The following is a 23,925-nucleotide window of genomic DNA, read 5'->3' on the forward strand; positions in this document are numbered from 1 at the left end:
TTAAATCTACGTTTATCAACACTGATACATTACAGATCTTGTTAGTTATACTTTGAAGTCTGATCATGCAGAAATACAGGCAGGTGCAACTTAGATCTTATTACAGAATGGACATGGCAAGGTGAACAGTTGTTTTTGCTAGTTAAGATCTGGAGCTCTGTTACTGTTGTGGCTTAATGTATACTGGCCATAAGTCCCACTTACTCAATTTACTAAATATACATGATTCTGTATGTACACTAGAACCTCCAGCACCCACCTTTTCAGCATGTGACTGACTTAGGAAAAGGTCAGAGGTCAACCATATTTAAGCATACAGTGACCTTATCATAAAAGATTTAACAGAAATAGCATGTTGGATTATTACATATTAGTTACAGATAAAGGAGAGAAAAAAAATCAGTACAACTATTTACATTATAAATATCTTGCTTTCCAGAAGACAAGAATGGCCCTGTTCAGTGAAAATTAGCAAGAAAGACAGGCTTACCTGTCTGAAATAATAAGCATGGTAGAGATACATTTATTTCCCAAATTGGCTGTGTCTTCCTTCAATACGTGCTTTTCAGCTTTTCTCTCTCAGATAAAAGGCACTATTAGCCTCAGCTGAAGTTTTTCAACATCCCTTTGTTGAATCAAAACCTCTTTAAAACTCAGACTTGCCATGGGTCAATGAACCTGAACATAATTTAAACAGTTCACCTCTTGCAAGCAATAGTTAATTTTAAATAAAGAAAATAAAAAATCAGTCCACACTGGCAAGTATACTCAGCAGATTCTACTAAATTCCACTGGACAGGTCTGTTTTCCAGCTTATCAGTGAAGATAACACATTCAGCATTTCCCTACCTCCCCCAGGTGTCTCACTAATTAAGACATTACATATTTGTGGAATAGTCAAGCCTACTGCACAATGAATTTCTGTTTGTGTGTGTGTGTGTGTGTGTGTGTGTGAAAGATTACCTTGAGCTTCCAATTAGTTAACTATGTCCTTTGTAAAGTGGTGGAAGTTCAAATAAACACAGCCATCAGATTCTTGAAGATGTGTGATTATGTTGCATTTACACTCTTTAGCCACACTGAGAACTTGGATCAAATATGAAGAGAACACAGGTTCAAAAAATCACCTCCAGATGCACTCCCTCTCTTTCCTACATGCACATACGGAAGCAAAGACAAACAGAAGGCTAAACTTAAATTCAGACTTTTTTGCTGGACTACTAAAAGTAAAGTCTAATTTTTCCCTGTAGGGTTTTTTTTTTTCATACTGCTGTCCCTGGAATCACAGAGAATTTGTTGCAGAATTCCTTTGCTGCTGCTGCTGTTGTTGTTTTTGCATGTTTGAATTCATACAAAATTTTGAAGTCTCAATAATCATGAAGAACCATAGATAGATCTGAAATTAAAATAATTTTTGATCCTTTGTAACATAAATAAACTAGAATTGGCTGTTAAAACTTATTTTGAATTATAATATTCCAATTACATTTTACAATTATTTCAGGATACTCAAAGCACTTTTTTTTTTTTTAATAAGTAATCTGGGAGATTTGCTGAAATTGACTCTCTCAGGCAGTTCTAAAGTTAACTAGTAGCATATTTTTCATGAGAAAATATGTTGACATAAAAGAAATCACTGGTGTTTACTGACAAACATTAGAATATAATCCAAATCAGTTATGTAGCACTTCTTTTGAAAACTTCCTGAAGGTACTGCAACAAGTCTAATACCTTCAGGATTGTTAGCCCAAAGCTTGAAGGTAAAGCAATATATATGAAGATAAAACCATATATATGAATCTATTAGTTATAAGTTTAGACGAGTGATACAGTGACACAATCATCTGTCTTGTGTCATCTCTGGAGGCCAATATTATGCAGGAGCTGGTGATTTCCAGAGGAAAATAACCAGTGCATTAGGTAAATATCTGATGAGGCTTTTTTTTTTTCTTTGACATGTTACCACACAATTTAAGCTCCAATTTATACAATGCAAGCATGCTAAGATTTCTGAATTTATCTTTGCCATGGAATTCTATATAGCATGGGAGGATTATCAACCACAATGCGATTCATGTAAATCAGTGTGTGACCAACTCAAATATCTGAATTCTCCGAAGATCTGTTGCATTTTAATGGAATACAGTCAAAACTCACAAGATACGATTCCATCTGAAGACTGACTTCAAAGATTACAGAAATTTTTTGATTAAAAACATGCAAAACCTTGCATCGACTTGGAGTAAATCAATATCTCACCCTCATTCATCAGGGAGAAGGAAAATTGAAGTGTCTTTTAAGAACAATTATGACTTTTTTTTTCCTTTTCTAGTTTTTCATACTATCCAGAAGTACTCCATCTGAAAATAAAGCAGGAATATTTTGCAACAACGTTTCTGTCTACTTTGTCAATGCCATTTTTTGCAGCTAGTGCTCTGAGCAGCTACTGATAGTTGAGATGCTTCTGCCATTTTCCTCATCTTGCTGATGGCTATCTACATGACTTAAGCCACTTGGGACAGAATTTCTTCATGTATTCAGGCACTTAAGATACCAACAGGCTCTTAGGTACAATTTCAAAAATACCAAGGTGTCCAGCTGCCATTCATGCTGATGGAAGATATGCCACTTCTGGCACAGGCTCTCTGATTACTCCTTTAATACCTAAATATCTTGGAACATCTGTACATAGATCTCTGGCTTCCCAATTTCCTACATTTCTCCAGTGGTGGCAATTATGCTTACAACTGCAAACCTCTGAATGAGCTGAAAATTGTTACTCAAGTACTATTCAGTAATATTTTAAACAGAGGTAGATTTAAAAGATCACTGGCAAAAAATAACAGACTGGGGGAATAAAGGGGAATGGGCTTAAAGAGAAGGGTGTCAAAACCTTCTAGAATCTGAAAGTAAAAAATTGTTTACCTTAAGACAGCTACAGAACATCATCACTACAACCTTTTATTCAAGAGTACATGCATTCTTGTAAGGAATCAGCTGACAGCACCAACTTCTTGACACAAAGCAGAACAAAGGATACCATTCCTGTTCCATGGTCCCTACTTCGGTTTGAACATATAAGGACTAGAACTGTAAAGAGCTATTGCTTTTCTTCACTAATGGCTTTTTTTTTTGTTCCTAGTGTCCAATGTGGACAGCCCAAGTCTCCTCCCCCAGGTAAAGCTTCTCATAAAGGAGACTAATCTGAGGACAAAAAGAGATGCAATAATTCTTTTAAGCCCCATTTCAGCAAGGCACTTAAGCACATGCTGATGTTGATCACTGTTGAGCAAAGGACAAAAGCACATGCCAGTTGAAATTATGTGTGCATCCCTATAGTCTCCATTAAGTGTCTGTACAAGCATGGGTGCTTAATGGAATCAGGGCTTTTGGAAATAAAGCTATATAATTGCTGTGGGCTGATTTAGTGCTGATCACTAGGACATCTATGCTGACTGGTTCTTCACCCACACTTCACAAACCCAAACAAGGCTGAGTATCAGGGGACTAAGAGCGCATTTTTTGACTCTGATAGATGGAATATGGGAGATCTGTAAGCATCTGTCTACCATAAATGGGCTTCTCTGCTACTGCCTATGCCATATCTCCACAATATCACTGTCAATGAACTGTGATTATTCCAAGTTTCTATGGTCTACATTTGTGGTATTTTTGCAGTTTCTCTTACATACAGCTTTGCCTCTTTTAGACACCTTTTTTTTTTTCCGTTTAAATAAAACACTCAAATGCTGTGCACTAAGGAACGTAAAGCAGATACTAGTTACCTGAATATTATTAACAAATATCTGTGGCGAATTAAATCTGGAGATGATACATTTGATTATTGCTAAGAAGTCACCCTTGGGGTTATTGCCTTCATATCTACAAAGCGTTGCTGTTTACCTTTCAATACATTTATGATCACTGGCTTTGAAGTGAGAGTCACATCACTCAACAATGACTTTGTATTTCATGGCTTAAGAGAGAATATTGCTAAATATTTTCAGCAGTAGTAAATTATTGCTTTTACAGTTACTTTAGAACATTATTAACCTAATCTTGTTCTCAAAAAGATTTCTATAAAAATCTACCAAAAATATATCTGGGGAAAAAAAACACAAAACGTTTCCTACAGCAATTTTGAGACAGCTCAGGCCCACCAAGTCTGAAATTATTTCATATCCACTTATGTTTTACCTCCCCTCTTTCTCACCCTGGAGAGAATGTTTCTTGCTTTTGTTTCCTTCCCTTTGAGCAAAACTGGACTTAATACTCACGTTTTTTTCCTACCACAAATGGCAGGCTTGTAAGCTACCTAATAGAACAGTCTTATTTTGGTAGAATTTTGAATACATAAGAATCAATGAATTCAAAATATGCATTAATATAGTCAAAACAGTTTCTTTCTTTAACATTTGGAAAACATTGGAGTACAATTTAGCTCATTTCAGTTTACATGAAATACTCTGGTAAGAGGAGAGATGACTTGGATTTTAGTTAGCTTCCAACTCAGGTGATGACCTTGCACTGGAAAATGCTAATTGATGTTTTAGCTGTCAGTTGTTCTGACATTCTGGGTGGAGCTTTGCCATTCTCTGATAAAAACACTTGCTGTTACTTACCACAGCAAATCCTATGTATTATTACCTGGTAAAATCAGTCACTGTTGGGTTTTTCTGTCTAAACCACCTAAGACCCCTGATTGAGACCACTTCAGCCCAGCACACTAGCTGATTGATATCCTCTGCTATTACTCAGAATACAGGAATACTAGACCCACGCACTCTGTGGTTCCTTTCCATGTAACACAGCGGATAAGACTTCCTGAGGGAGTCAGATGGTTTGTCACAAGCAAAGGAACAGCCGAAAGCACCTAGAGAAGGCCTGTTGTCTTAGCAGTAGAGATCCCTGCAAGAGAATTATTTAAAGGGAAAAAAAACCCTCTAAGCTGCAAACATATACTAGAGAGGGAGTGGGCTGCAAATATTTAACCTATAAAGACATAGAAGTAAAATAAAAACAAGTTGTTTCATGACCTTTTGATATTTTTCTGCCTTTTTCCCAACCCTGTCATACCACTCTAACATACAAGCCACATATATTATGAATACATGTAATTCATAATAGCAAACCTATCTATGAACTAAGATGATAACTCACTTAACATTGGCAGGAAAAGCTGCTTACTGAGATAAAACCTTCTGGGCTTAGACATGCATAAAAACCCCATCATTTCTGTTCCCTGTATCTTGCAAAGATACATGTGCTTCCTTCTAACCTGGTTTTAGCTTGGCATATCTGCTTTAAAAATCATAACAAGTCTTAACATTCACGAACATTTTTCTATGAAGCTCTATGGCTTCTTCTTTCAATACAAACTGCTTATTATTTCAAAATATATATACAAATCTCAACAGAAATTTTGGTGCTACATCTTCAAGTGTCTGAGGGAGCCACAGTTCAATGTGGTTATTTACACTTCCACAAATCCTCACACAAGTTATGCAACCTCATCAATGAATAAACAAATCTAATATATACTGGTAATATCACAGATGTAGTTATGCAGTTCATCTGAAATGGGCCATTTACAGTGGTGAAGTGCACATTAAGTCGGTATGCAGATGTGCATGTTCCTATAGGCACACAGCTGCATGAGCTGACAGAATTCTATTGGCACCTGTGTGTATGTGCTATTGGTATATGAAGAACAATGCATGTGTATCCCTATCTGCATCACTGGGCAGAAGACGACAGAACAGAGAGTGAAGGCAGATACACACTTGTATGTTTGGGAGTGACTACTGCACACCTTGTCATGCCAGTGTGAAAAGGACAGCTGCAGGTTGCTGGTTTTGCAGCCATTAATTTTACATCTTATGGGGAGGGGATTAAAAAAAAGGATTTTTCAGTTCCTTTTTTCCTTGCCCCCAGGAAGCATCATTGGAAGAAGACCAAAGCAGAGCAACTATAAGTTAAATATACACTTGAGCTTAGCTGCATTACATAACTCTGTAGGAGAAGCAGGCTGAAAAGATTTTGCTTGTTTCACTTAAATCTTTGTATTTTATTTCTCTTCCTTTTCATTTCTTAACTCCTGTTAATTTTTCCTCCTAAATTACATCATCCTCTGAAGAACGCTGGGTTTCGCAGGCAGGCGGCTAGTCACCTGCAACAACCAAGGGGTCCCGCAGAAGCTTCCAGGCTGCTGTCTGTGTCAGACGCCAGTGTTTGATCCGTGGACATGGATGAGATGTCATTGACAGATGAGGATGGAGGGAGGCTTTCACTGCTGTTCACTGCTGCACCTGTGCTACGAAAATGAACACCAACGTGATTAAACCTGAAACCCCAGAACTTCTCACAGTTTAAAAAGCAAGGGATGCTTACTCTGTGGCAACAGGCGTGTAAGTACAAAGACCATTTTAAACGATGGCAAATATTAGCAGAAAATGGGCAATGCCAACTTTAGGCTTTGGGCAATATCAAACCTTTTACTGGGAAATTCTCTCTCTCAACACTCTGGCTTGAAGAGGCTTAGCTCTTGTTGTGTCTCTTGTGCCATTTCTTTTCCACAAAACACCCAAAAATCAGATGCCTGCTAGGATCACACAGGCACCACCAAGATGGTTTAAAAAAACCAACCCAATCCTCCATACTCTCTCATGTCTACATGTTATTAAACCACATGGCATTTTATGAAAATACTGATCAGTTCAAAGAAATGCATGTAGATATAGCCAAAACATGACTGAACTTAATGATATCAATGACTAAACAATATATTACCTTTCTAAACGTTTACAGTGCTGGACAGAAACCTGCCATAAAGTCATGGATACTGTCCCAGGAGTTGTAGAATCATAGAATGGTTAGAGTTGGAAAGGATCTTAAGATCATCAATTTCCAACCCCTCTGCTATGGGCAGGGACACCTTGCACTAAACCATGTCACTCAAGATTCCATCCACCCTTGCCTTAAACACTGCCACGGCTGGAACATTCACAGCTTCTTTGGCAACCCATTCCACTGCCTCACCACCCTCACAGTAAAGAACTTCTTCCTTATATCTAACCTAAATTTCCCCTGTTTAAGTTTGAATGCATTACCCCTTGTCCTATCACTACAGTCCCTAATGAAGAGTCCCTCCCCAGCATCCTTGTAGGCTCCCTTCAGATACTGGAAGGCTGCTATGAGGTCTCCAATCAAATGGAAAGAAAGAATTCCAGTAGGTTCAACTGACTTTTGATCAAACTGTTGCTGTGCAGCTTTCTTTGATGAATGTGCAATCAACTTAGCTAGGCAAAATAACTGATGAAATAGCTGCAGAAATTGTACAGGTGAATATTTTGTTACACTCTGTCTGATTCAGCACCATTGAATTCAATAAACCCTTCTATATTCCTTTCACCAAGTACTAACTCAGCCCCAGGCGAGTTTCTAGTTTCTGGAAAGTGCATTTTTATAGTTATTCCTAACTTTCAGCACAAAGCCAAGGGAAGCCACACCAAACCTGAATGACAGAATTAAAGAATTCAGCAGCACAAAGCAGTGCTTACACAGCAACACTCAGAAACCCAACCAGAAGCTGTCCTAGCCAACAAGTAATGCTTAATTTGCTATGTGAATCAACTGTCTGGTGCTACAACAGCTTGTTCCTGAAGGGATGTATGCCAGGTGAAACAGTGCAGAACTAAAAGAGGTACATTCAAAAGAGAAAGAGAGCCCCACGTATTAATTTGCGGTTTGGCAGGAAGCTTCTCACTGGTTACAGGGTTGAGAAAAAGAGCAAAAGATTAGAGCAGGTGAAAAATAACTCCTGGGATCTGTTCCTGGCTCTGCCGTTGAGTTGACGTCTGCTCTTTTAAGCCACGCATCAATTTCCCTGCTGTAAAGTAGGGATTCCTTCCTCAGAGGAAGCTTCCTATGAAGCCCTATTTAGCTAGCATCTATGAAAGTGCCTTTAAGAATCCAGCTGCAAAGTGGTACAGATGTGAGGGGAAAAAACTGAAAGGAGAAATGCAGCTTTCGCTGTTTCCAAAAATATGCTTTGTGTCTGTGTTGGGAATTTGCTCAGCTTCTTGTGAATCATGTCATTAGTAACTCTTGATATCCAGTGTCTCAATGCTTGGCAAGTCCATAAGCTGCTTAATTTAAGCTCTGCACATTACAGAAGAGGGCTGCTAAAGGTATCCTGTAGTTCTTGGGTGATAGCAACAAAACTGACCAAATAAGGCAGCATCTAAAAGGAAGGGAGGGAAGAATAAAAGAGCAATTTTCAGCAAGAAAGGGATTATTTAACAATCCTGAAGGTTGATGAAAAGTAGTGGCTATTCCTCACATGTATTTAATATTCTCCCAGGTATGGCCTAGACCCTTGGAATAGTGAGTATGTTGGTAAGGGGTACAGCATCTGAATTTATAAATAAAACATCCATTTAGCAATTCTGTGACACGGAAAACACAGAAAAGCACAAACTCCCATCTAAGATTAAATTCAATGTTTATGTGTACATGTGGACATGCATATATTGGTGTACATGCAGATGTTGTTTGCATGCATTGCTTACATATTTAGGTAACATATATACACACCTATACACAAATCTTTCCACTTAAATCAGCACTACTAGTGCCTTAAGCAGATAGGTTTGAGCACTGTGATCTACGAAAGACAGAAGTCAACTAGATAAAGAAAAAAAAAAAAGGCAGTAAATTTGAAAGATTCAAAGATGCAGGTACTGAAGTTCAAATGAAGGAAGACTGATTAGGGATGTGATAATGGAATTTACGTGAGCTAAGAGCTGCCAGAAAGACAGATGGAGGGAACTGTTCTCCATGTTCTCTGGAAACAGGGCAAGAAATAACAGAGTTAAACTGCAGCAAAAAGGGTTTAGGCAAGACAATAGGAAAAACTATTTGAAAGTCTACAAGGTAGCCTACAGAATTTTGTTTGGAATAGGCAGTAGAAGTATCTGCTGTGAACAGTTTCAGACACAGTTGATTTGTTGGACATGAGCATGAGGGGCACTTGAGGTTCTCCCAGGGCTTCACATTTCAAGCTTCTTGTCTTCACAGGACAAGTGGAAGAAGTAAGTGACCGACACTCTGATACCCCAGCACTCTGAGCAGCCTAAACTGTCTATGGACAACGGTTATCCTTGGTGGTGTCAACATCAGCTGTCTCCCTGAAAGCTCTACCAAGTAGCCACAGAAACTCCAAACATCTCCAGCTTGCCTGTAGTGATTATTTATACAGGCCAAATCTTAGCCTGCTGAATTCTTGCCAAGAACACTGAAAAGCAAGCAGTGTGTGTGTAGTCTCCTCCATTTCTCTTATGCTCAGAACTGGTGACTCGTGTCATCTCATTCTTCCAGTATTTCATTCAGTGGAAAAAGAATTAAGTCAGATGTATGGAGTGATGAAAAACAGGAAATCTGATGTTTTATTAAAAAGCCTCATCTGAGAGCATTTCTTAAGTAGTTGCAATACATGTTGGTGCCGAACAATCCAAAAACAGTCAAAGAGAAACAGCAGAAGACAGGCAAGAAATGTCAATTTTGTGTATTCTGAAATGTTTTATATAAACAACAAAAACCTTTCACATAGGAAAAATAGAACATAGAATACATAAAGAAATCCCTGGGTAGTAAATTCCTGAAACCAGCAACTACAGTGTTTCTTGATCATAAATGAGACTGCAAACACCATTCTTTGAGAGATGGTTAAGAATGAGGATTTATCAACACATTTGTCAGGAGCCCAGATTTCTTTCCAGTGGTGCTACAGAAGTTTGGTAAATTAATTCTGCAAGCCCTATGCTTTGTTTGCTACTCAGCAAGAACACAGTGGATTTTCCACAATATCTGATATCATCGATGTCAAAGTCCATGTGCAGTACTAATGCTCCAATTTTGTCATCCAGCACTCCATTAACTTCCTCCACTGTTGCCATGTTTCTCCTTGTCCTGCTAGTTATTAATGATGCATTCTTGTTCTAACATAAATTTGGCTCAGCAGCAAGTGAAAAATGAGAATGCAAAAAATCTCTCTGTGAAAATATGCAGTAAACACTGAATTAAATGATTCTGCTTTGAGGAAAGGCTTTGTAGAAGGTAGTTTTACTGATAAACACTACCAGAATACTGCTAAAAAGCTGGGCACTCCAAGTCTGCCAATGAAAGCATACCTTCACAAATATGTGGGAGTTGGAACTAGATGATCTTAAGGTCCATTCCAACCCTAGCTATTCTATGATTCTATGATTCGATGTATTTCTGTGTACTGGCAGTCACAGGGTGCATTTCTGTGAAAAGATTGCTGATGTGAATTTTCCTCAGTTAAAATGTAGTTGTTAATTTATTTTTTGACAGGACTTAAAGAATCAGTGTTTGAAGACGACTTTCCCTTCTCACTGAGGTGTCAATCAAGTTTGTCAGCAAGCTGATCTAATGTTATCAGACTTCTGAAAGGATGAACTACCAGAGTAGATACCAGATGCTTATACGAGGGTGGGAGGGGTGCTGTATCACATACATGTCCAGCAGGTGGATACTTGCTAACATCACCAATTTTGTATATCAATTAGCAAAGTATTAATTCAATTATCCATAAACAGTATATAATAATAATCTGAGGCCTCCCCACCCACAGGAATATAATCTATAACCACAGATCTTTCCATAGAAAATGCCAAGAAAACAATATCTCAAATAGCCAGAAAGACTAATTTTTAAGTATGAACATGACACTGGAGCACAATTAAATCAAGGTTATCCCATTAGAAGCACTGGATTTCACAAGCACTTCTAAATTGGTCTACATAACTGCAAGTGTAGCCAAGTACTTCAGCTATTTCCATTCTCTTTTTGTCAGTACAGAAAACATGTCAAAGTTATTCAATGGGGCTGAGTACCTGAAGGAGAAGGCTGTCCTTTTACTACACCATTTTTAGTCTTTTCTTCAGAGTTCATTACTTCTTTGTAGATAAGTTCTGGAAGAGAGAATTGCAGCGGTTACAAACAGGAACCAGTGCCTATGATCAGGAACAAAACAACTATCACAAACCACAGTACTGTAGCATTCCGATGGGCATCCTAGGTCTGCTCTACTTTGTCTTCACAATTCTGACAGCTCTACTCACCTAAGACCTCTCTCTTCCATTCCCCTCCTCTCCTATCATCTCTTTTTGGAGCTGAATTGAGACAAACAGGGTTAAACGCAACACTTATTGCTTAATGCAACATTGTCTAGAAATAAAGCAGCATGGTAATACAGTGCTTTTTACTGTAGCTAAAGTTCTGATATATCATGCTGCTGAACAGTATTCTGATCTCCAGATGATACCCTTATATTTCAATGAAGCAGTGCAATCCGCACCTCCTGTGTTAACATAGATAATGCTAGCCCTCAGGACATTTCTTACATCTTCACTACCAAAGCACCAGTTTGTAGGACTAGTGTCAATTCTTCATATCAAAGGTATTCTTTTAGTTTTACGCAGATACTTGGCAGTGGGACACGGCCACTGAAATACCCTTCCCATATAACTCTAAACTGTAATTACCTTTCCATTCCTCAATTGTATGTTCTCTTTCATCCAGCTGTTTATCATATATCTGAGGAGGCGGCTGCAGGACAGAAAAAAAAGCTATTTATTCAATTGTTAAATTGTAAATAATTAGGAGTAATTATTTAAGTAAAGGTAAATTCTCTTTTCCCTCTTAATTATCTATCCTGTACATGAAAAACCACATGAAACACACTGGAATATTAAAGGGATTAACACTTCTGGACTTCAACTCTTTATGCAGAAGAAATCAATATACAACAATCTTTTAAACAAGAGCTACAGTTGCAGTTGAAATAGAACTCAGGTCAACAATGCCATTATGCTTAACACTGAGACCAGAAACCACATGCAGATTGTTTGCACTGGCAGAGAAAGTACTGTCAGAGTAACAGACAAATACCAAACCTGATTAATTAGTAGTAAGATTACTATATTAAAGTTGCCCTTTAGACATCATACTCATCATACTCACTGTTATACTACTTCTCAGATTAACTCTATTTTGAAGTAAATCTTTGCCAGAATTTCTGATCCATATTCCAAATTCCCAAGCTTTTCAGTATATATATTTTTAAATAAATCTGCTTTGCCCAGAAAGGTGTGTTTGGTTTGAGTTTTGTTTGTTTATTTGCTTGCTTGTTTGTGTGTTTTACTGTATTTTTTAGTTGATGAGTGTTACAGAAGTAGCAGATCCTGGAATTTATGGAATTTACTGAGACAAAAGCAACTAGAATTTCCAAGAGCCTAAATACCTGCTTTCATTGGGCAACTAAGCCATGTGTTGTCTCTTCTGATGTTAGCTGCCAAATACAGCAGCCAAACAAGCTTCATCATCCAAGGTAAGAGTATCTAATGAAGATTAAAAGATCCACAACTCTAACTTTCCTCTGACTTACATCTTGGGCACTTGGCCATTGCATCCCTTTCAAAACATTCTCCTGTTAAATGCAAATTTACCAAGCTGCTTTTTGATTCACTTAGAAGTTGAGAATTTACTCTCAAGACTCTAACACCATTAGTCCATTAAGCTATTTGCATACTAACAGATACAACTGAGAAACTGATGTAATATGGGCCAGGAAAATGGTATGATAGCTGAACTGGACAAATGTACTGAAAACAAAACAGCTTCTTGTATAGTGACATTTGTACTGGGCTAAGGACAAAGGAATTATGTGAAGTTGTGGAATGCCAAGTCTCATACCTGAGAAAGAGCAGAGAGAACCTGAAACGTATACCATGAGTTAACATGAATGTCAGGCCTCAGCAGGGGTACCTGAAGTATTGCTATGTCAGTAAGGTAAGACACAATCACAAAAGAAGTCTGAGTCCAAAACTAATGCATCTATTCTTTTATTCAGCATTAACAACTCTTGTTGGACCCTTCCAATGAGTTTTGAAGTTTAAGATATATTCAACCAAAATGGGTAAAAAACTCTATTGGGACTTCATGTTTCTGATGTCTCTAATATCAGTGTGTTGAAAGCTACGGAAGAGTGTGGATGAGCTCACCATTGACCCTTGGGATGCGGTAAGCTTGCTCCATCCCTCCAGCTGAGCCTGCTGCACTACTGCTTAGCTACTCAACCAGCCCTACAGCGTGTATTTCGTAATGGGGGAAAACAGAGAAAGCTGGCAAAGACAAGGAAATCCTGGGGTGTTAAGAGTTCACAGGAGATTTACACGGCCTGTCAGTTCCACTACGCAGCTGGCTCTTGGCTTTTCATGGTAGCAGTAGAGGAGGCAAGAATTTCCTGCAAGTCCCTTTCTTTCTTAAAGCTTCAGGGAGGGGCTTACAAAAAGCACAGGCTATGGGTAAAATAGCTCTTACCAAGTGTAAACACTTTTTTTTACACCTTCCATAGAAAAACAGGAAGGAGTATTTCTCCCCCAGGCAGAAATAAGAGGATAGTTTCCTTCACTGCTTGAATTCCCAAACACAAATTACAGAATCAAGAGGAACAAGCAATCAGATGTACATTCCTATCCTCAGTTCATAGAACCATAAAACCCTTGGCTTATGTGTCTTCTAATTTATTTCAGCTATGTCTTAAGCAGGCACAATTGGCTAATAGACAATAAGAAAAGTAGCAGTAATTATTTCCTAGATTAAAACATTCTGGAAATGAAGACATTTTCCAGGAAGAGAGTCCAGAATTACCTCATTTGTTACCAAACTCTTTTTCTGTTATGAAAACAAGGGAGAGCAACCAAACTGTACTTCACACACCACAGGATGGCAGAAACTGCACCTGTACAGTGCTACTGCTGTACTAGTATTTCTACTGCAGACCTTTATTTGTGAGCTGGCATAACCCGCAGCAATAAAACATGGCTCTCAGCAGGAATGCAAGAGCCAAGGGTCATAAATACTCAGTGTGATAATGACATGTATAAATTCCTCCTCTTCACACAGGCAGGATCTCTACATCTCTAAAGCTTGTGCAGAGCACAGGTGAATGGCACTCTGCTGAAAGGCTAAATCAGTGCTCTTATGCTGGAAGAAGTGAAGCTTTCCCATCTGAATTGCCTGATATAGGTAAATGAGTCCTTAAGACGTGTTTTCATTGATTCAAGGCAGAGCTGAGCTGAGAACACCACAAGTTTCAGGAATTCATTAATCTTCCCATGATTCTCATCAATCTTAATGAGAACCACAAAACTTAATACACTGTTATCAACCTACAGGCTGACCATCGATTCTTTGCTAATTTCTTTGTTCTGTTGTTTTTTTTTTAACCAGTTTCTAAAATTAGAGGGAGGAAGAGAGGTTTTTAACACAAATATCGTATCAATGGAGCAGACAGAGCAGCTGCCATACCTGGGCACCCAATTACAGTTTTGTTGCAAAGGTTGGTCTAAAAATGGCTTTGCTTCCTGACTCAAATGCCATAAAAAATGACTGATTTCATCATTATGATTTTTTCTAGGTGGATGCAGCTGCAGTATTATAGACATTCCTATAAACTGTACAGGTTTTAGAAAAGGTATGAGCTAGCATATGTCTGGATGAAGCCTAAGGGTGGCAGCATCTAGCTTCAATTTAAGGTAGCCATTTTCTCCCCAAAGATTTATCTGTAAGCAATTGCATTGGCAACAATAGCAAAGAATGGAATCTATTTTTGGATGCAAAAGAGAAGGAATTCATTAAATTTTTCTTGTACATGTTAGAATAACAACTTGTTGTTTCAGTGGTGTTTCAGTGGCTTTTCTATTTTACAAATTGATCTAAAAAATTTTTTTGCATGAAGTTTACCATTCACTGAGAATAAAAATTACCAAAAAAAAAACCCCAAAACCAAACAAACAAAAAAACACACCAAAAAAAAAAACAACAAAACCCAAACAGAAAATATCCACATGGATGTTCTTCTAAACAAAACCAAAACAATAAAAAACCCCAACAAACAAACAAACAAAACCCAAACCCACAAAAGACAGTGTTTTCATGTGGTTAGGTAAACATCAGGAGACTACTGGACTCGTTACAAGTAGTCCTTTCTAATACCTTTCTAATGGGAGGAGAGGAAAAGCTGTACACTAAGGAAAAAACACATGTTGGGGCTGATGTATTCTCACTTTCTCAAAGCAACATGGATTAGTTTGTATGCCACTGCTAGAAAGCAAAAAGGAGTGGGCTGGAGCTCACACTTGAATAAATCCTGCCATCTCTGTCCTTGCCTCTGCAGAGCTAGTGTCAGCACAATGAAGACCTTGGGAAGAGTTGTTTTCAGAAGGCTATGCAGGGGTAAGGCTTGACTCTGCATCTGTTCCGAGTCACTGTGTCTGGAGCAGTAGTTGCAAAATGGCATATAAAGCAACAATAAAATTAGCAATATATAAATGGAGGCAATGGAGGCTGTAAAATTTAATGGTGGGAGATTAAACTATTTAAATGGCTTAGATGCTCATAATAGGTGAATATAAAAATTCCTTTGTGTTTTGCTACAACCTAGACTGTGTTACTGATACCATTTACATATTTATTTTTGCAGTGCAAGATGAAGTGTACTAGTGGGCTGTTGCCAGAGGCCTAAAGTCCCTTTAGCTAGAGAGCAAGGTGTATAGGGCCACCTTGGATCTTGCTCAGGGACTCCACAATCGTCTGGCCATGATCTCTACTATGGATATGGAAAAAGAGATGCCTCTGTGCTCATTCATTACTTGGACTTTTTGCAGAGCCTTTTGTAAAACTCCACAGGTAGTGTCCATGAAAGACACTGTGGTCTGAGCTGTTTCTGAGCAGCTAGACTGTAAGGATACCATGCATCAGGAGTAAAGATTACTTGGCTACAAACAGCTTGCAGGTACATACAACAGTATGCTGGAAAAAGGTTTTGTTTGATTTGGAAAAGAAAAAGAAAAAACAGAAATGCCTCTTTCTTCTCTAACCAGTACTTCTCACTCACATTAACAAAGAAAAATTGCTGCAGAAGCTGTACTCAGCTTCCATAATTAATCAGCTATAAATGGATAGATGTCACTCACTAGAGGGAATATCTGTGCAAATAAAGCAGAGCTGTAAACTTCTTTTGTGATACAACAGATGGGAAACATGGACTTCTAAGCAGAAAACCAAACACTGTAACTGATCACTAAAATATCCCTGCTGCAGATCACCAAAGAGTTTAGATACAGTATCTTTACACAAGGGGCTGAGCAAGAGAAGAGAATAACAGAAAAGAAGCACAACCTGACAGCCTTGATTTTGCTATGAAGTGTCACATGTAGTGAAGGTGACACCACCTTTGAAGTGGTCACAGAGCTCTCCAGAAGCATTTGTCCTTTGTCATGGATGCTGAGCGCTCACAGGAAAAATAAGAGATGTGGTTCTTTTCTTTTTTTCTCATGACAAACTATAAAGATTTAAAGTAATTGGAACAGATTGTATGTAACAGCTGGTCACAGATAGTTTATACAAGGCTAAGGCAATACAGCAGCAGTTTCTATCCTGGATCTTGGACTGAGAACGACAAACTAAGTTCTGCTCACAAGCATTGTAGGAAACAGCATCAGACTAATAAAAGATAACACGCAAATTGGCATGCAGAGAGAAATGAATGATAATTCACAGCTCAGCCCCTCACGGGTGGTTCTAGATGCAGCGATATACCCCAGTGAAGTGTAAATCCTATGCAAATAAAACCAATTATCAAAGCAGTGTGAATTCCAGGAAATAAATACCCTGGAAACCTATCACTGTTGTAAAATTCTGTCAACATCAAGATATGCTTAAAAGGGATGTTTTCAACATCTGATCTTTCCTTTTTTAGGAAATCTCTCTTCTAAGTGATGACATATGTCAGATAACAAGCAATAACTGCAGGAACAGTAGAATCTAAGAAGAATTTTGAAACCAGTTAACAAAAAATGTCAGATAAGTATGACAAATTTTGCTACTAGATTTGCTCCTATGGGATGGAATAGTGGAATAGTACTGTTCCCAAGCAGGAACCAATATGAGATCACACAGATATTCAAAAAGTTCCAAAATGAAGTCATTTATAGGTGAAGAAAAAAAAATGTACAAGATAAACTCCTAAATGATTGCCCCTAAATAGAAAATATACTTCTAAGATCACATCTTCCTGAAATGTACAAGCAAATCACATTTTGGCCAGAAACCACTTAGTTATTTTTTAATGAAAGAATGTAATAATTTTAAAGTTTAGGGGAGGAATAGAAAGCAGCCACAGTCTTGCATAAAAATATGACATTGATAACAATAATAGGTATCTCTCATTCAAAATGATTTCTAATGTCAACAATATGTAAGGAATTAGACTGGAGAGAAGGCAGCTCAAGCCAATGCAGTCCTAGCGAGCAACTGGCGCAAGTTTTATGAAACTTGATTTCAGAGCCACCTAGAGCCACCAGGTGGCAAAGCTAAAAAATATTCTAAACCATGTATCTAGGAAACCATTCTGTTGACATATAGGCAGCATCGCATAAACATAGGGGGAGATGTGAAAAACTAAATATCAGATTTGGGATTTATTCACAGATGATCTCAATGATGGGTAAGAACTTATAGCAACTTCAAAAAAGGCAGCTGTGTAAAAGAAAATGTCTAAAACATAGCATTTTCAGACAAGAAAGCAGAAAAGCTAATATACCATCAGGGAAATACTAAGAGTATCTACATTAAACAGCATATTCTATATGTGGAGGCAAGAGATGTTAAAAATGTCATCTTTCCTAAAAATAGAGCAAGAGCACTTGGAAGGAGAAAAGGTATTGTATGTGTCATTTATTCATTGTAATAGCCCAAATGCTGTTCTGTATGTAAAGTAAATATAGCACAAGGGTAATACGCATAATATTTGTTTAAAAGCGGACTCAAGACAGTTTCTACATATAAGATATAGGAAGAAACAACCTTTAACTGAAGTATAAAACAGAGAAGTAAGGTTTATAGGTTCCTGTTCTGCTCTTCTGATTTTACATTAGATTTCCTGCATAATATTAGCAAATAATACTTTTCCCCTTTGAACTCTGGTTTCCCTATGTATAACTTAGGTGTGACGATTGATAACAGATTTCAACACTTCCTAAAATCACAGAATGGTTTGGATTGGGAGGGACCTTAAACATCATCCAGTGCCAACCCCAAACCCATGGGCAGGACCACCTTCCGCTAGACCAGGTTGCTCCAAGCCCCACTCAACCTGGCCTTGAACACTTCCAAGGATGGGGCATCCACAGCTTCTCTGGGCAACCTGTCCCCGTGTCTCACCACCCTGACAGTGAAGAATTTCTTCCTAATATCTAACCTAAATCTCCCCTCTTTCAGTTTAAAGCCATTTCCCCCTTGTTCTGTCACTACATGCCCTTGTAAAAAGGCATGTAAAAATCTTGGGAATTCCACATATTCATAAACATATGTGTATATTAGCATATTTAAAAAAAAATTGTAGTTATAATTGGTTGAATATAGAAATTACCTTAACTGTAACACTATTCAAATTAATTTCAGAGCAAGGATGCTCTACCAAACCTAACACTGTGGCTTTATTATAAATGATACTGCAACAAGCTGAGCAGTCTCAGAAGAAGTGGCTAAACAGGTTAGTATGTTAGACATAAGAGTTTTCGCTAAATCCAAAATGTAGCTTACCCACTCATTCTGCAGGTAAGCTTAAAAACCATGCAAGGCCTGTTTCTAAATATAAATCTCTTAATTTTTTTCAGAGCTATGGAGGGCTTTGGATGTGGTTTGCTTTTATGCTGAAGTCTGTGGGAGAGTCACAGTGTTGTTTGTGTAACCTCCTGCTGTTAGTGAGTAGCAAGTACCACATTTAATAACATCTTCTTCTCTGTATCAGGGAATCACAGCATGGCATTGAAGGTTGACCAGGAGAGTTTAATGCTGTTACATACTGGTGTAAAGGGTATCACATTCTTACCATTTCCCATTTGTTTTATAGTCTTTGTCCATTAGAATGAGACATAATGGTTTTATTGCCCCCTACAGCCTGTGAAAGACTATAAACTTTTAATAGACTTAATAAAAAGGAACTGTAAATGTCTCACTAGTCTGCTTTTAACAGGGCAGCACAAGGCTATTTTGTCTAATACCCTCACATTCATAATGCTGTAAATCTGGGCAGATTCAGAGAATCATTATCTCCACGTTAAACTCTGACATCAAATTCTCTGCTTATTCCCAGTGCTGTTTTCAGTGCTCTTCATGGTCTACTCCAGCACACACTGACATTTCATGACATTGCAACAGATCACTTAAAAAGTCCTGTCACTTTCAATGTGTTACCTGTCCACTTAGGCTTCTGTACCAAATGAATACAGTGCAACAAATGCCTAACCATTTTGATGAAGCCATTTACTGGGGAGAAGGAGCTCCCAAGTTAACTAAGTTAACTAAATCCCACCCAACTGTACACTGCTTGAAAAAATCATTTAATATCTCTGTATCCTAATTTCTGTCCTTATCAGGGTCTTGTCAGGTTCCCCAGCCTGCACACTTGCAGGGCAGTCCATGAAGAAGAAGAAAAGTTTATCACATACAGATACCTTGCTGTCTTGTAAAGAGCTAACAGCTGATCAGATATCAAGTGCTCAGGCAGAATTGCTAAGTTTTAACACAGACACACCAGTAAAACTTTCTTTCCAGTGTAGCAATAACTACCCCTCATAGGGGCACTGCCTTGGTTAGTAGCAGTCCCAGAACCTCAGGACATTCTTTTGAGGAAGAATAGAAAGCCACCAATCATCTCCCATGAATCTGTTTAAGAAAGTTACTCCATCATTGAGACAATGCCAATGAAAAACACAGACTGAGTGCACTTCAGCAGCTAAATACATGAGTTAAGTTTTCTCCAGAAAATAATTAGTAAATGATTCACAGCTAGCCACTGAAGGTGTGTCAGCATGAACAGGTGGAAATTTAGAATTTAATAAACTGTTAATTGAAAAAAATAAAATAAAGAAGAGTCCTCCAGTTTAACTTTCCCTCTGAAAATGAGAATGGAAAAATAATGAATTTAAAGGCAAGCCAGGCTCTTTCTACAGTTCTTAGCACTCTGAGAAAATACAATGAATATTTATTAATCCCATGTTCTTCTATTTGGGTTACACCGCACACAGTCTGAACCTGCCTGTTTTTTAACATGATACGGTCCCATGAAGGAGAAGGGTCTCTGTACCCTAGTGTGATTGGGGTCAAAGAAATTTGGTAACACATCACTGTCAAAACACTGAAGTCGAAAGTATTGGTGTCTTTCTATAGTATATTATTGACAAGGTATAGCCTGTTTTGGAAGAGAAAACTTTGAAGCTAAGAGAGATAGAGAAAGAAGCTCAGGATGTTGATGTTCAGCTCATGTTAACTACACAATAACTGCAGGAAACAAGGTGAGTAAAGGGAACAGAGGAACTGTATCTAAAATGCAGTTCAATGATGCAAACTTAGACAATATTGAGCTGTTGGAAGCTCAAGGTGCTATTCTTTGAGGTTCAACAGGATGAATGACAGCTTGGTTTTCTGCTGCTTTACACTTTCTGTAGTCATTTACTAGGCAATAAAATACAGACAACAGTGAAAATGCAAAAAATGCGATTTGACAGCATGTGGCATAATGCTTGTACAGGTATCTATGGTGACAGGAGGTGCCTGTGAGACTAATACCTCAATGAACTAGAATATAATTACTGCAGGCTTTTGAAAGCTAGAGAGCTCATTAGATTCCCGTCAATTCACCTGGCCAAAAGTATTATTCCTGTCTTACAGTCATGATCCAGAGAAAGGATGTGGTTTATTATAGATTATTTGAGGACTGTATGCTACAGTCAGAAATTAAATCATTGTCTTTTCAACCGTAGAAGTACCCCGATCTCTGTCTGCATAAGAAGACAGTAATACAAGGTTCAATATCAGCTGTAATTCTAGTTGTGTGTGGCAAGTTTCTCCTTCTAAAAGGGCAGCTTCATCATGACAAGAATTCTACTTCAGTCTGAAACACAACTAAAAGCATATGTTTTGGGCAAACAATTACATCAAAATATCCACTGCACCAAATTCCCTTCCTGTTCTGTGTCAGAAGTGGATCCCCATGGTTAAATTCACAGGCAAAGCACATCTAAAGAGAGAGACAAATCCGAGCTCTGACAACAGAGTAGATGATAAGGCGGAGTTAAGAAATCCATGGAAATACAACAGAAGTGTCTGGGAACGGAATGACATCTTTGAGAAGGATGCTAAACTAAAATGTACGTGCCAGCTGGTAAAATATTTCAAAGTATCAAATGTTTGAACGTCAGACTGATAAACTTTCTTCTTGAAGAAAACCAAACAGGACATAAAAATTAAAGGCTATCTATAGCAGAACCATCCCCTGTAAAGCACTCCTAAGTAACATACTCTGTGAAATTCCTGCACATGTGAAATCCGATGGGGTTTTGTGCATTTCATTTGCTTTTGAAGTTTACTGCACTTTCAGGACCACACACTGAATTGGACCATATAACTAAACAGCAGTGATTTAATTTTGCAAGGGTCAACTCTGTTTCCTGTTGTGGTTAAGCAAGATCTCTAAACCTTTTGAAATACACTGTTTTCATACATTTAATACATTGTATTACAGGGAACAACTGTAAATTTGTACCTATAGCTGTTATGTCACTGAAGTGCCTACTGACTGCACTTATTCTTGTTAAAACCAGTCTCATCAAGGTATGTGGAGAGGTGTCTAGAGCATGACAAGATCGTAAGAAAAAATCCATTTCTGTTTGTACACAGTGTACATGATAGAGAACATTGAACCATGGCTCAAGAAAACACATGAACTCCTGCTTCATTTTAAGGAATAACTTGTATCCTGCCAAGATTTTTTGGAATCCTGACTTCAGGACTTTTTATTGTTTTGTTTAATTCTTCTCCTCTCCACATATATCCTTAAACACAAACACAGGAAGCGGTGTTTTCTGTTTTCCACAAGAAAAGGTTTAGAGAGAAAGACAGCATCTTTTGCCAGACTGACTTACATAGCTAACAAAACCAGGTGAGCTACTAGGTTCAAACCCCTTTCTTCATGTGATCTAGAAGAAAGCCGAAAATGGCTTCATATGCTTGAAGTGATTCTGCTTCTCTAATCTCTTGTCAGTTCATCTAACAAAGAGATATCTCCTGTCCCTACAGATCTCATTTCATGTAAATCCAAAGACCCCCACAGTCACAACATTGTTTCTCTATAGCACGCTCGTTATCAAGCTGCTGTAAAACAGCAGGAATCTATGAATCATATTTGCATTTAGTAATCTGAAGTAAGGAATCATGCCTCACTTACCGCCTCCACTTCTGCCGGGTCATACCAGACATTAATGTATGGATGCTGTAAGGCTTCATCTACTGATATTCTCTTGGCTGGATCAATGACTAGCATCTTTGATAAAAGGTCCCTGGCTTGGCTGGCTAGAACAACGAAATCAGATAAACACAGTATTAGTACAAAACAATCACTGCCTACAGTGAAGGGTCAATTGGGTTAGGAAAGTAACAATGACACAACGCATTAGAGGCAATAATGTCAAGCCTGCAGCCTGGGATCAATACATAATTGTATAGAAGTACCTAGTAACTGCTTAAGTTTTGTTTGTCCCACATAACAAAGTTTAAATCAGTGGGATACATCATCCTCCATTACTGAAATGCACAGCCTTAAATATACCTTTGTATTTTATGTTATTTACCTGATAATGTAGCCCATTGTGCCTGTCAGGACACAGGCTCATCCTTCTATTACCCAAATTGTTTCTACCATTTAGAGTTTGCAACAAATATAAACTCATGTGAAAAAATTACAACAACGTATATTTCTAGTGTTACTATCAACATAATATTCCAAGCTCTTCCATGCTCAAGATTATTTCTTGTGTCAATGAAAAAGAAAATGAAGGAAAAAAAGAGATGTAAGTGCATAAATATTATTAGGCTGAGTAAAAGTAATATCTAATTAAAACATTAACATTACACTCTGGTGAAATACTTAGGTAGGGCATGGATGATACAGTGGCACACAAGCAGATTTTTTGTAATACACTGGTTTATATTCTGTGACTATATCTTGAAAACTGGCATCCAGTATGCTCAAATGCACGTGCTTACTGTATCCAAAAGATAACAGCACTGTTTAACAGCAATTTCTAGTCATTAGCTCCAAATCCAAGAAAATCCCATTATTCAATTGTGTTGTAGTAAGCATATAAAATTCTGTGTATCCAAAAGCATCTACTCAGACCTTTCAGTTCCAGAGCCAAGACAGCAGTCTTACTATGAAACAGTTGTTAATTGAAAGAGTATTCTAAATAATGTAATGACATGCAAATTGCAAGCAACTGAAAACCTTTACATGCCACAGTAGTAAGAGGCCCCAAATATTCAAGTGGTGCAGAACTGGTACACAGTACAAGTTTGCAGGGTGCCAGAGCTGTGATAAGAAATCCTTTCTATACTAAACACACATTCATCTCTTTCTAGTTAAGGTCGATCCCCTGTTCAGGTAAAACAAGACTTCAATATATGATTAAAACCACTGCAACTTATATTTTACAGGGGTATATCTCATCACACTGAAAATAAGTTGGTGCTCTAATTCACATATACAAACAGACTCACAGCATTTTTCTAAAGAAATCCACCAATAGCAGACATTAAACCCCAGTTACATGGCTGATAATTGCTAATATCTTTTTATTGCCTAGTAAAGGTAGAGCCATGAGGCAGGAATCTGGCTGAACTGATAATTTTTACCTAAAAAAAAAAAAAAGTGCAAGCACTAACATCTTTCAATGAAGTTCTAATGTTTCTTTGCTTGACAAGTTTAAGAATAAGAGTATA

General features: G+C 37.9%; 1 protein-coding gene across 6 annotated transcripts in view; it reads right to left on the reverse strand.

The window, feature by feature from the left end:
* Window positions 1-4,435: 4,435 nt before the first annotated feature.
* The window catches only part of LOC130607844 (mitogen-activated protein kinase 10), a 148,532-nt gene continuing 129,042 nt past the window's right edge, over window positions 4,436-23,925 (reverse strand). For 5 of the 6 annotated variants that reach the window (XM_057425313.1, XM_057425314.1, XM_057425315.1 and 2 more), the window contains 4 exons: window positions 22,376-22,500; window positions 11,568-11,631; window positions 10,917-10,994; window positions 4,436-6,308 (listed from right to left, as the gene is read on the reverse strand). In XM_057425313.1, coding sequence (XP_057281296.1) covers window positions 6,166-6,308; window positions 10,917-10,994; window positions 11,568-11,631; window positions 22,376-22,500 — 410 coding nt within the window. In that variant the 3' untranslated portion in view covers window positions 4,436-6,165. Of the gene's footprint in view, window positions 6,314-10,916; window positions 10,995-11,567; window positions 11,632-22,375; window positions 22,501-23,925 lie in introns of all 6 variants that reach the window. The other variant, XM_057425318.1, reaches the window with a different exon arrangement.

Source organism: Pezoporus wallicus, unplaced genomic scaffold (genome assembly GCF_028554395.1).
Source record: "Pezoporus wallicus isolate ANWC-B61680 ecotype Strahan unplaced genomic scaffold, APGP_CSIRO_Pwel_v1 contig_7853, whole genome shotgun sequence".
Taxonomy (NCBI): domain Eukaryota; kingdom Metazoa; phylum Chordata; class Aves; order Psittaciformes; family Psittacidae; genus Pezoporus; species Pezoporus wallicus.